Consider the following 14224-nt stretch of genomic DNA (forward strand, 5'->3'; position numbering starts at 1 on the left):
GCTTCGCCGCGGCAGCCCCTCCAACAGCAGCTGGGCGTTTCCGGCCGCCGTTTCCGGCCGCGGAGGCGCGGTTTAGCGGCGGGTACACGCCCACCGAGCGCAAGGTGCTCGGTGATTTGCTTGCCTCGGCGATGGACTCGGATGACGAGGAAGCGCTCGCCGCGCTGCTGGAGGAGGAAGCCGAGGCCGACGTCCAGGAAGAAGAGCATCTCATGGTGCTCGCCGCCCTCGCCCAGCTGCTGGCGAGCAATGAAAAGCCACGGTGAGGTGGCTCGGCGCCTGGGCGGGTGAAAGCAAAGAACCGGTATCATCTCGAAGGCTACTGCATGCTCTACTCTGACTACTTCGCCGATGCTCCACTTCACGGCGAGAAAACATTTCGGCGCCGTTATCGGATGAGCCGAAAGCTCTTCCTCAGGATTGTGAATTCCATCCGAGAGTTCGACAACTACTTCAAATGCAAGATGGATTGCACCGACGCTCTTGGATTCACCTCCATCCAGAAGTGCACGACAACGATGAGGATGCTTGCATATGGAGCTCCCGGTGATTCACTCGACGACTATGGGTGCATGGCCGAGTCCACCAGCATAGAGTGTTTCTACAAGTTCTGTCGGGCAGTGGTGGCAGTGTTTGGACCACAATACTTGAGAACACCCAATGCGGAAGACACTGCTCGGATCCTAGCACAGAATGCAGCAAGAGGATTTCCTGGGATGCTTGGAAGCATCGACTGCATGCATTGGAAATGGAAGAATTGCCCATTTGCTTGGCAGGAGATGTACAAAGGCGCCAAAGGCGGTTGCAGTGTGGTGCTTGAGGCGGTGGCCACACAGGACCTCTGGATTTGGCACTCCTTCTTTGGTATGCCAGGAACTCACAATGACATCAACGTGCTGCAGTGCTCTCCTGTCTTTGCCAAGCTTGTTGAAGGTCATTCTCCTCCGGTGAACTTCGAGATCAATGGGCGGCACTACAACAAGGGGTACTATCTAGATGATGGCATCTATCCGAGATGGTCGACATTTGTGAAGACGATCTCAAACTCTGTGCCAGGAGGCAAGAACGCCTAGTTTGCGAAGGTTCAGGAGGCTTGCGGGAAGGATGTCGAGCGGGCATTTGGTGTGCTCCAATCTCTATTTGCTGTTGTCCGGTACCCCGCTCAGACCTGGTCGAAAGATCAAATGTGGAAGATTATGACTTGCTGTGTCATCTTGCACAACATGATCATCGAGAGCGAGCAAGAAGACCCAGTGTTTGACACTGAACCATACTACAGGCAGGGTCCTCTAGCCGAAGTTGATCACCAGCTACCGGCAACCTGGACTGCCTATCTCAGTATGCGTCAGGAGATCCGAGACCCACAGGTGCATCATCAACTGCAGCAAGATCTGATAGAGCATCTATGGAGGCTGAAGGGCGACGCCGGGCGCGACGTGTGATGAAATATGAGTTTTTATTTGTTGAACTATATAATTTGTATTGAACTATTTGTTGTTGTACTATTTTGTTGAAGTATTTGATATTTTTGTGATGAAATATGTGATAAAAAAATTTATGTGCATAACTGAACGCCGAACAACGGCGAACCATGCCGAATATGGGCCTATTGTCGCCCATATGTGCCCTTTATTCACCGAAATGGGGCTGAAAAGTGGGCCAATTTCGGCGGCTGGGGGCGACGACTGGGCGCAAAACCGTTCGGCCCCCCAGGGGACGATTTTTATGCATCCTGGGGGGCCGAACGGCTGGAGATGCTCTAAGGATCCAACAAGTTCAAAATCCTATGCTTCACCGAATCAACATGCATGTGTCCTCAAAACACAAAGAATCAATTATTTGGTAAGTTATAATTCAGATCTAGCTAACAGCGGGATAAATCATGCCAATATTTTGTAAGACCAGGTTTGGTGGCGATCCAAACTTACCCAAAATGCTCAACCTTTGGCCGGCGATCCAAACGTATCCAAACAACCGAGCTCCCGCAGCTAAGTTGCCGCAGCCCCATAGACTGGCGTCGGCGCCGTGCACCGCCTCTCGCAGAATACCATGGCCTCTGGAGGGCCACCATTGAGGCTGCCAGGCCCCTGCCTTCCTCCTCGGCTATTAGCAACAACTGACTGTTACCATGCGGTCATCAAGTTAGCAAAGACTGTTGGAATAAGCCACGGCGTGTGTGGTCGGGCTCGTCGGGCGCGTCGGATGCGCGCGGGACGGGCGGGACACACTGGTGCCGTCGGGCTCGCCGGGTTCGTTGGGCGCGTCGGTGGCGCGCGGGACGGACGGGACGTGCGGGACGCAGCAACGTGGCGTATGTGTGTAGCGTGTGTACTCAGTCTGGCACGTAGAGCAGGCCGTTGGCGAGTGTGTTGGCCAAGTTTGCTACTCCTACATGCATGGCTGAGTTAGTTAGCTAGGTGAGCTCTTCTAGAAGTGGATGAGTACGTGCGGTTAGTGGCCGGTTGTGAGGCCGGGTCCTGCGTAGGTGCATAGATTAGTGGCCGGTGTGGCCGATGAGTTGTGCGCGTGCATCTACTACTTAAGTGTTGTGCTTGTGCCTGTAGCCGTGAGGCAGTTGGAGCTCTGAATAGTAACGGGGCCGTGAAGCCGGGTGAAACTCCAGTGTACTGCGTGCTCCTCCTTATTCAACCTCCATCCATCTGTGTGAGAGAGCGGTTCCAACAATTGGTATACAGAGCCAGATTCGAGGGGCGGCCGTGGCTCGCGGCGGCGTCCGCGGTGCCCGCGGTGCGCGGCGGACATGAAGGTCTTGGCAACGGCGCGCGGCGAGCGCGTGGCGTCGGCATCGCGCGGCGAGTCCACGGCAGTGTGGCGTGATGCCGGGCGTGCGGCGAGCGCGTGGCGTCGGCAACGCGCGGCGAGTCCACGGCGGTGTGGCGTGATGCCGTGCGCGCGACGAGCTGCGGCGGTCGCGGAGACGAGGAGGTCGCGGAGGACCTGCGTGGTGTCGCAGAGGCCGCGGCGGCTCGGCGCGACGACCGTGGAGGCGCTGCGCTGCGGTTGACGGCGCAGCGGTGTAGGGCAATAAGCGCGGCGGCGAGCCGGGCGCGACCGGTGCGTGTTATGGGTGCGCACCGGACGCGTCGGGCACGTCGGGACCGCGGGAGTGGACCGTGTCGAGGCGCTGGATCTGGTTGCGCAGATCGCGTACGTGCGCGGTGGGAGCGCGGGCCGGGAGCGCGGGGACGTGGGGACTGCGCGCGAAGGGCACGGCGGCACGGTGGCAGGCTTGGCAGCGACATCAGGGCGGTGGCGGCTACAACATCGACGACGACGGACTACTCTAGGTCGTGGCTTAGGGGGTGTGTGTTGGAATAAGCCACGGCGTGTGTGGTCGGGCTCGTCGGGCGCGCCGGATGCGCGCGGGACGGGCGGGACACACTGGTGCCGTCGGGCTCGTCGGTGGCGCGCGGGACGGACGGGACGTGCGGGACGCAGCAACATGGCGTATGTGTGTAGCGTGTGTACTCAGTCTGGCACATAGAGCAGGCCGTTGGCGAGTGTGCTGGCCAAGTTTGCTACTCCTACATGCATGGCTGAGTTAGTTAGCTAGGTGAGCTCTTCTAGGAGTGGATGAGTACGTGCGGTTAGTGGCCGGTTGTGAGGCCAAGTCCTGCGTAGGTGCATAGATTAGTGGCCGGTGTGGCCGATGAGCTGTGCGCGTGCATCTACTACTTAAGTGATGTGCTTGTGCCTGTAGCCATGAGGCAGTTGGAGCTCTAAATAGTAACGGGGCTGTGAAGCCGGGTGAAACTCCAGTGTATTGCGTGCTCCTCCTTCTTCTATCTCCATCCATCCGTGTGAGAGAGCGGTTCCAACAAAGACACAATATCTTGGAAGAGGATTAGAGGAATATTTTACCTGAATTTTGTTGTTGCATTTGGATGCTCTGCACACTCACTAGTAGGAAAATGGCTACTAATGGCGCATCAGTTTTGCCTATTAATGGCGCATCACTGGTGCGCCATTAGTATCACGCCACTAGTATTTTTTACTAATGGCGCATCACTGGTGCACCATTAGTATCTGGTATACTAATGGCGCACCACTGGTGCGCCATTAGTATAGGCCATGGTGCGCCATTAGTATAGGCCACTGGTGCGCCATTAGTATAGGCCACGATGCGCCATTAGTATTTTTGAATTTTGAAGGCGGGAAAATAGTAGTGGCGCACCGTCTAACCCTTACTGTGCGCCATTGCTATTTTTGAATTTTGAATTTGGATCTGGATCGTGATTTTTTTGCCCATTTTTTGCTCTTTTTTGCTCGTTTTTTGGCTCTTGTACGTTCTTTTGTCGTGTTCTTTTGCCGGAGAGGAGTTCGCCGGAGAGGAGGAGGAGGAGGTCACCGGAGAGGCGCTCGCCTACATCGCCGGAGAGGAGGAGGAGGTCGCCGGAGAGGAGTTCACCGAAGCATCGGAGAGGAGGAAGGAGAAACCATGAGGGAATGGGAGGAGAGGAGGGAGGAGGAGCTCACCGGAAAGGAGGAAGGAGAAACCGTGAGGGGAGCGGAGGGGAAGGGAGGAGGAGGTCGCCGGAGAGGAGGAGGAGGTCACCGGAGAGGAGGAGGAGGAGGTCGCCGGAGAGGAGGAGGAGGTCGCCGGAGAGAAGGAGGGTAGTATGGTGGAGGAGAGAAGGGAAGATGGAGTGGAGGAGAGGAGGAGATGGAGTGGAGGAGAAGAATGAAGAGGTAAGGAGGAGAGGACCACGCCCAGCCATATATACGGCATAGTAATGACGCACCGTGGGAAGGTGCGCCATTACTAACTTTTTTTTATTTTTTTATTTATTTTGAATTTTGAAGGCGGGAAGATATTAATGGCGCACCATGGGCAGGTGCGCCATTAGTAACTTTTTATTATTATTATTTTGACTTATTTTGAATTTTGAAGGCGGGAAGATACTAATGGTGCATCATGGGCAAGTGCGCCATTAGTAACATTTTTTTTTTATTTTTTTGACTTATTTTGAATTTTGAAAGCGGGAAGATACTAATGGCGCACCATGGACAGGTATGCATTAGTAAGTTTGAATTATTTTTTTTTTTTGAATTTTTTTGCCTCTCCATATCTTAAAGGCCCCGTATCTTTTTTTTGTTAGGTTTTTGAGGATTATGAAAATGTTTCCCCTGTTAAGTTAAATTCGGATGTAACTTTTCGAGTAGATGATTTTTCATATAAAAAACTTTTTCATCCGAGTTCGTACGCAAAAGTTATGCCCATTTTTACAAATTCTCGAAAGATTTTACAAAAAAGTCAAAAATTCATGTTTGTAAATTTTGCTAACAACTAGACCACATATCACATGGGAATCTTATTTTCTTTTTTTGACATTTCTATCATTTTCTTTTTTTTGAAACTGAAAAGGCGGTCCAAGGATGCATTCGGGCGAATGTTTGGGTCAAGTTACTAATGGCGCACCACATCTACGGTGCGCCATTAGTAGTTTTGAAAAAATTAAAAAAAATTACTATTGACGCACCGTGGATATGGTACACTAATGGCACACCAACACATGGTGCGTCATTAGTATATAGTAATGACGCACCACATGTCTGGTGCGCTATTAGTGTCAATTCCATCTATAGCCTTTTTTCTAGTAGTGACTTCTCAAGCTTTTATATGATTTTGAGAAACAAAACTATGATTTCGAAACAGAAGCATATGCTTTTGCCTCGTCGATTAATAATCAAACAAAAACTGGGATTCAGAAAATAGATACTGAGAAATAGCAAAGGAATTGTAATATATAAAAGTTTTTGTTTCCACGCTGGGAAGCAGTATAGCACAATGCTTTGATCTAGAGAATTAGGCAAGACTAATCACCGTTCTGAATCAAAGTAGCAGTGGTGTTTGGTGTTCAGTACAAGGTATATGGGGAGATGGTGACATGGATGCTGTTGTTTGATTTCCGTTAGTAGCAGATGAATAAGGGCATGTACAATGGTTATATCTTAAGAGTGCCATGTAGGATAAATGATGAGGTGGAGGAGAGAGAAATCATAAGAGAAATCTTGTCTTATCTTATTTAAGAGAAGACAAGAGATGATCTTTTAGCACAATTTGTCTCACCATATTTTTAGGAACAACTAATTATTGAAGATAAGGCTAAGAGATGACCCATTGTAGACATGTTTTTTTGTCATCTCTAATTTACATGCAAAACTTAAGATAAAACTATCTTATCAACCATTATACATGCCCTAAATGGTCAAGATAATTAGGAGAACCCGGTGGTTGCCTTGCCGGATGCCTTCTCCGCTGCTTGACACCGTGTCTCTGACGCCAGTGTGTGCACGCGCGCGTCGCCTCGTCGCCTTACGGTTCCGTTCAATGCGTGATGCATCGTGTTACTGCAACGCCGTGTGCCGTGCAGCCGCTGAAACTAATCATACACACACGTGCCTACAAACCAGATCAAAGATGAGGTGTTACCGCCAAGCTCCTGCGACCTGCTCGATCTAGATCACCGGCTCAATCCTACTGATGCACATGGAGCTTATAGACAGAGATTGGGTACGGAGGAGAACGACCATGGAGGCCGATGTGGGAGGCGCAAGAAGGTGATGCGCCCTGGTGGTACTGCCGTCGAAATCAAGGGTGCGTACGGTCTCGGAGCGGAGGAGAGGAAGCCGGGGCTATGCAGATGGATGAGGGCATCAACTCCCGCGGTGAAGGGCGCGTCGGCCCCCGCGGCGAAGGGAGGAGCGGCAGGGGACGGCGGCTCCCCGCGACGAGGAGAAACGGCGGGGGGAGCGGCTCTCTCCCGCGGCGAAGGGAGGAACAGCGGGGGGCGGTGGCTCCCTCCAGCGGCGAGAGGAGGAACGGCGCGGCGGGGGGGGGGGGGGGGGGGTTGGGGCGAGAGGTCGTGCGGTCGTGTTGTGGCGTCCGTTGGGGCGAAAGTCGTGTTTGTAACGTTTTTTTTAACGGTGGTGAGGGTTAGCGATCGATGGGTTAGTGGGCTTAATGCGTGGCTTGCAGCGTTAAATATCAGAGGATTAAGAACCATTAGATTTTAATGATGGATGAATATGATTGTTTGGATTTGCTCCTCTTTTTTTTATAGGGGTATATAGATAGATAGATGAAAAATGGTAGTGGTGGCCAATGGACCATAGTGGCCTCAAAGTATTGGGCTGCCGGCCTATGTGCAAACAGAACCCACCCCATGACCCGACGAAAACCTCCAGGCCTTGGCGGGACTAGGAGGGGGGAAAACCGCGGGAAAGCCCGGCTCCTGTTCCCTCCAATTATTTGTTGGGGTCCCGTTTATTCCGCCGCAGAGGCAAGGGCCCCAACTCCGCTCGGCCATCCCGTCCGATCGATCCCTCTCCAGCGCGCGCGTGGCACAACCCCAATCAATCCCGGCTGCGGCGGCACCACCGAAGACGAGAGGATGGTGAATGGTGAGTCCCTTTTGAGACTATTCGAGGCGACGGATCCGTAATCTCGTGTTTCCTCTCTGGATTTTTTTTAACTTTTCCCCTTTCCATTGATTACACATGGAAATTACTTGGTCACCTACTGCGCCCAGGGAAAGGGGAAAAGGAGGAGTCAAGGGCGATTCATTTCGTTACTAGCATTAATCTGACAGTCAAATATTACGACGTTTGTTTGTACGAATATTGATGATTAGTCCACAAATATTGTTGAAATGTTGATTAATCTCCACAAATGTTATTCAATAGCGTTCTTTGCTTGGTTGTACAATGGTGCTTTACATATACGGCACGGCTGACATGTTGATTAGTCCACTACGTCTGTTTGATTATCCTCCTGTATGAAAAAGTTGAGCGGTTAATCTCGTGCATGCAATTTTCTTCAAGCGGACTGGACAATGTTTGGTTCGTGATAGATCCTTGCTCAAGTTGCCTCATGTCCAGCCACTGTGCCTTTTAAGTTTACCTCTCAGCTGAAACCTGAAACTCAGTTAACCCTCTTATTGTACTGTATATGGAAAACAAAAGGCATGTTCATTTAACCTCTCCTGGCAGGGTTATTTTTAGTGTAATACTTACCTCAACTTGTTTCATACTGAGATACTAATATTTCTTATAAAAAGAAATACTAATATTTTGTTATGCCTAGGTGTGGAACATGCAGCTGGCAATGCCAGCAATGAACAAGATGAGAGCACTCACAGTACCCCTATTCCTCTGCTCTTGGGCGCAAAGCCAAAGAAAAGACTCACTTCCAAGTGCAGCCCTGGGATTCAGACTCAGAAGAGGCAAAAGAATCTGGAGGATATTCAGAATGGGTCTCATGAGGAACCTGTTGCACCCGAGCAGAAGAATCTAGCTTTGCCAGTTCTTTCAACTGATCAGCATAAGAAGAATGAAGGGACCGATCAGAACATTTCTCGTGAAGAACTCGTCAGGACATTTGCCATGCACGGACACGCAACAAGGATGGTGGAACAAGGTGACTTTTGGAAGCTTGTTGCTGACCTGAATCCTGCGGTCAACATTCCATCCCGCTTCGACCTGAAGAATGAGACCTTTAACTTGTTTGATCAAGAAAAGGCCAAGCTGAGGGAGAAGTTAACAGCTTTACCATGCCGCGTTTGCCTGAGTGCATATGTGTGGCACCTCAGTCCACTGCAGGCATTCCTGTGCTTGACTGTTCACTATGTCGATGACGAATGGGAGAAGCAGAGAAAGATCATCAAATTTAGCCCCGTGGACCCCTCTTGCAGTGCAGAAGAACTAAGTCATACCATATTGCGAGCTATTGGAGAATGGGGTCTTGATGACAAGGTTTTCAGCATCATACTGGATGACGCATTCACTGATGATTCAGTGGCTTCAAATGTCAAAACCGGTCTTCAGAAAAGGAACAGAGTTGCTGCAAACCGGAGCTTGTTTGTGGCACGTTACGCAACTCATTTACTTGATGAGGTTATTCAGGTGGGGCTGAACGAACTTGACACAATCATGGAGAACACCAGCAAGTGTTCCAGGATGCATCCGACCCCTTCACTAGCACATTATCCCAAGCGCAGATATGCATCAGCGGATGACTGGAAAAAAGCACAGAAAATTTGTAAATACTTGCAAGACTTCAATAGATACAAGGACTTGGTCCACAAATTGCCTAGCCCAGATAAAGTGTTTGATAAGGTGTGGAATGTGAAGGAAAAGGTGCTTCGCAATACTGACATTGATAGGTTCAAGACACTCGCCGAAGTCTTCTTACGTGACAAGGAGGAGGAGGGAATTTCCGTTATGCGGCGGAATATGGAAAAGAAGTTCAAGAAATGCTGGAAACTCTGTTTCTTGCATTTTTGTATGCCTATGGTCATGGATCCTAAATACCGTCTGGAACACATCAAGTCACGCATACAAGCCTTCACTGTGCAAAGTGCCTATACCGTGGACGGCGACATAGATGATTTTATTTGCGAGGTGCATGACACACTGCTTAACCTCTATGGTGAATATTCAAACCAGGCCCAAGAACCTGACTGCACTTCCTGGTCTAAAATTAGGATGGGAAAGTTCATAGGTAGAGATATTCTGCATGAGTTATATCTATGTACTGAATATCCGTATCGTCAGCGACCACTCACTGAACTTGAAGATTACTTGCAAGAGGCACAACTGCTTCCAGAAGGTGACTCCTCTGTGCTCCAATGGTGGAAGGAACATAGCCTGACCTATCCTTCAATCGGTCGGATGGCACACGATATATTGGCACTGCCACGCCGTACTGACTGCAAGGCTGCAGCAACAAGAACTGCGAGGCTAGTAATGTCTGAGTCCGGTAATAAAAACCGGGTTGAGAGTCTTGTCTGTATTCAGGACTGGCTCGCACCTGCTGGTAGTGCCTTGCTCTTTTCTTCTCTCTCTTGATTTTATCTCATTATTATCTGATCAGTCTTTAATATAGCTGAAATCCTCGTGTCTTACTCTTTATAGGAACTACAAGTGTGGGGTCAAATCTTCAAAATTGAAAACTTTACCATTCCTGGCTGAATCCAAGATTCCAGTGAGCCGCTTTCTTAATGTGCCCCTGTAATTGATGCGACCAAACAATGGCTCTACGATGCAGGATTCAAAGATGGAAAACTGCGAGGCACTTCGGATGGTGTTAACACAATTTCTGGATACTAGTTAAGTTACCGGTGGAGCAGTACTGAATCTTATGTGTGTGGTGAGTAGAGGACCTCTAGTTTCAGATACATAGTCCTTACGCGCACCCTCTATGCTAAAGTGCTTATATTCGATAATTAGTCCTATATTCGGATGTCTTAATGTACGCAGTAATGTTCACTTGCTACATGCATGTTGTGTTAGAGTGAGAAGGTGGTAGTCCTATACTCTGCTCAAGTTCTTTCTGGTGCTTGTTTGTCTGACTGACTCGTGCAGCCATGCTGCACCAGTTTGATGTATCGGTAAAGGAAGTTCAGACTATCTGAGTTTTCTTGTGGCGTTGGATTGGCCAATCCCGCGGGTGGAAACGATATGTAACAATGATCCGGAGTTGCTGTTTTCTCTCCTTGTTCCTCCATCAGAGACGGCCCGTATATATGGTCGTTCTCATGACCATGTGGAGAGTTTAGTATGTGCTTAATGATATCACACATGACAAGACACCGCCCCCAACAGAAGCATCACTCCAATTCCTTCATGGATACATCACTTCTTTGCTTTGTATCCAACATCACCCTCATGCGGCTCAAAAAAACGAAAAAAACATCACCCTCATGGCGGAGAAGGGGAAAATGGTGGTGTATGATGGTCTCCTGGTGACACATCTCATCAAAGCGCATACTCCCTCCGTCCGTGAATAAGTGAACATCTAGCTTTGGTCTCAAGTCAAAGTTTTAAAACTTTGACCAACTTTATCAGGAAAAGTAGCAGCATTTATGGCACTAAAGTAGTATCACTAGATTCGTTTTGAAGTGTACTCCCTCCGTCCGTGAATAAGTGAACATCTAGCTTTGGTCTCAAGTCAAAGTTTTAAAACTTTGACCAACTTTATCAGGAAAAGTAGCAGCATTTATGGCACTAAAGTAGTATCACTAGATTTGTTTTGAAGTGTACTCCCTCCGTCCGTGAATAAGTGAACATCTAGCTTTGGTCTCAAGTCAAAGTTTTAAAACTTTGACCAACTTTATCAGAAAAAGTAGCAGCATTTATGGCACTAAAGTAGTATCACTAGATTCGTTTTGAAATGTACTTTCGTAATATACCAATTATATGTCATATATGTTACTACTATTTTCTATAAAGTTGGTCAAAATTTTAAAATTTTGACTTAGAACAAAACGTAGAAGTACACTTATTCGTGGACGGAGGGAGTAAGCAAGAGTTGCACTAGACTCCTCCACCTCCTGATGGCAGTCATGTGCCTCCTCCTCTATGAAGAACCGGACATAATAATAGGATTATATGTGGCACATCACTTCATCTCACTGTAAACTTGATATCCCAGGAGCACATCACTTCATCTCACTGTCAACCTGCTATCACTTCATCAATTCACCCTGGTTTCAGATACCACTAAAAGCACAGCTGAATTCATATCCCAGCCTGTGATGAGGCCATATATGCTGGACTGTTTTATTCTTATTCCCATAATTAAACCACAATATAATCAACATAGGGCTCTCCCCGACAAGAAGAAGCAGAGTGGAAAGTAAAGCACAACAGATAACAAATGACACTTGCTCAAAACACAAGCCCAGACCCCTGGAGCTTGTCCTGGACCATGCGGTCGAGCTTCTCCCCCATCTCGCGGCTCATGTGGTTCGCCCAGTCCCCTACCTCCCCTACTTTATTTTTTTAATTCTTTTTGCTTTTAGGTTAGCAAAATTATAAACTTTCTGTGAGTGCCTTTAGTTTTCAAATTTGAATAGTAAAAATTTGAATTCTTTGAAATTTGTGTGAATCACAAGTTTGTGATTAACTTTACTAAAAAAATGCATAGATGCACCTATAGAGAAAATTTGACCTAAATTCATAATCAATTTCTATGAATTTCACAGAAATTCATTATGGATTTAGGTCAAATTCCCTACATAGGGGCATCTATTTTCACTTTGAGAGGAGCTCAACAAGGCAGAGAGGGACGGGCTTATAAACCGGTGTGAGCGCCCTTCGATTGGTGAGGTGGGACTAAACTCTGAGCGCAACGAGGACCAACCCTATAGTCCCGGTTTGTGGCACAGTTTGTGGCACAAACCGGGACTAATGGTCACGGGCCAGGGGCGAGCCCTATTTTTTCCAGTTTTTTGTTTTGTTTTCTGCATTATTTATTTTCTTTTGTTTTTTGCTTTATTTTTTAATTCCTTTTGCTTTTAGTTTTAGAAAAATTATAAAATTTCTGTTAGTGCCATTAGTTTTCAAATTTGAAAACACTTTTTTTGTTTTTTTTGTTTTCTTTGTTGCTTTATTTATTTTATTTTGTTTCTACTTACAACAAAATACTTATTGTTGCTATTTTTATTTTTTTCCAGTTTTTTGTTTTGTTTTCTGTATTATTTATTTTCTTTTGTTTTTTACTTTATTTTTTAATTCTTTTTGCTTTTAGGTTAGCAAAATTATAAACTTTTTGTTAGTGCCATTAGTTTTAGAAAAATTATGAACTTTTTGTTAGTGCCATTAGTTTTCAAATTTGAATTATTTGAAATTTGTGTGAATCACAAGTTTGTGATTAACTTTACTAGAAAAATGAACATAGATGCACCTATAGAGAAAATTCGACGTAAATTCATAGTTTTCAAATGAACTCTGAAAAAGTTGGCATAGCATGTGCATGTACAAAACGGACAATGGTATCATACTCGTCTGTTACAAAGTTGGCATGGTATCATCATAATAGTTGCGGGAGAAAGTCTTCACTTTTTCTTCGCTTGTGTCATTTTTGCTTATTGCGCCATAACCATGGATAATCTTCATCGATTATCAGGATGCTTGGGTCAGCCTTGACTTTGAAGGGAGGAATTTCATGAAACTTTTCATAATCGTCAGACATGTCTGTCTTGCCCTCCACTCCCAGGATGTCCCTTTTTCATGAAAGAACTATGTGGCGCTTTGGCTCATCGTATGATGTATTCGCTTCCTTATCTTTTCTTTTTCTCGGTCTGGTAGACATGTCCTTCACATAGATAACCTGTGCGGCATCATTGGCTAGGACGAACGGTTCGCCAGTGTACCCTAGATTTTTCAGATCCACTGTTGTCATTCCGTACTGTGGGTCTACCCGTACCCCGCCTCCTGACAGATTGACCCATTTGCACTTAAACAAAGGGACCTTAAAATCATGTCCGTAGTCAAGTTCCCATATGTCCACTATGTAACCATAATATGTGTCCTTTCCCCTCTCGGTTGTTGCATCAAAGCGGACACTGCTGTTTTGGTTGGTGCTCTTTTGATCTTGGTCAATCGTGTAAAATGTATTCCCATTTATCTCGTATCCTTTGTAAATCAATACAGTCAAAGATGGTCCCCTGGACAACAAGTACAACTCATCACAAACAATGTTGTCACCTCTGAGACGTGCTTCCAACCAACTACTGAAAGTCCTGATGTGTTCACATGTAATCCAGTCGTCGCACTGCTCCGGGTGTTTGGAGCGCAGACTGTTCTTGTGTTCATCGACGTACGGGGTCACCAAGGTAGAGTTCTGTAGAACTATGTAGTGTGCTTGAGACCAAGAATATCTGTCCCTGCATATTATTGAGTCACTTCCAAGAGTGCCTTTTCCAGTCAGTCTCCCCTCATACCGCGATTTAGGGAGACCTATCTTCTTAAGGCCAGGAATGAAGTCAACACAAAACCCGATGACATCCTCTGTTTGATGGCCCTTGGAGATGCTTCCTTCTGGCCTAGCGCAGTCACGGACATATTTCTTTAGGACTCCCATGAACCTCTCAAAGGGGAACATATTGTGTAGAAATACGGGCCCCAGAACGACAATCTCGTCGACTAGATGAACTAGGACGTGCATCATGATATTGAAGAAGGATGGTGGGAATACCAGCTCGAAACTGACAATACATTGCGCCACATCACTCCTTAGCCTTGGTATGATTTCTGGATCGATCACCTTCTGAGAGATTGCATTGAGGAATGCACATAGCTTCACAATGGCTAATCGGACGTTTTCCGGTAGAAGCCCCCTCAATGCAACCGGAAGCAGTTGCGTCATAATCACGTGGCAGTCATGAGACTTTAGGTTCTTGAACTTTTTCTCTGGCAT

At 47.3% G+C, this 14224-nt stretch overlaps 1 protein-coding gene across 1 annotated transcript; it reads left to right on the top strand.

Moving 5' to 3' along the window:
• The first annotated feature begins 7255 nt into the window (after nucleotides 1-7255).
• LOC147983197 (zinc finger BED domain-containing protein RICESLEEPER 1-like) lies at nucleotides 7256-10497 on the top strand. The gene is made up of 3 exons (XM_087539457.1): nucleotides 7256-7425; nucleotides 8108-9838; nucleotides 9937-10497. Exons 1-3 carry the CDS (start codon nucleotides 7416-7418, stop codon nucleotides 9969-9971), a joined length of 1776 nt encoding a protein of 591 aa, XP_087395583.1. The 5' UTR covers nucleotides 7256-7415; the 3' UTR covers nucleotides 9972-10497.
• Nucleotides 10498-14224: the final 3727 nt, after the last annotated feature.

This window comes from Triticum urartu, chromosome 2A (assembly GCF_056163025.1).
Source record: "Triticum urartu cultivar PI428250 chromosome 2A, HENAU_Tu73, whole genome shotgun sequence".
Lineage (NCBI taxonomy): Eukaryota > Viridiplantae > Streptophyta > Magnoliopsida > Poales > Poaceae > Triticum > Triticum urartu.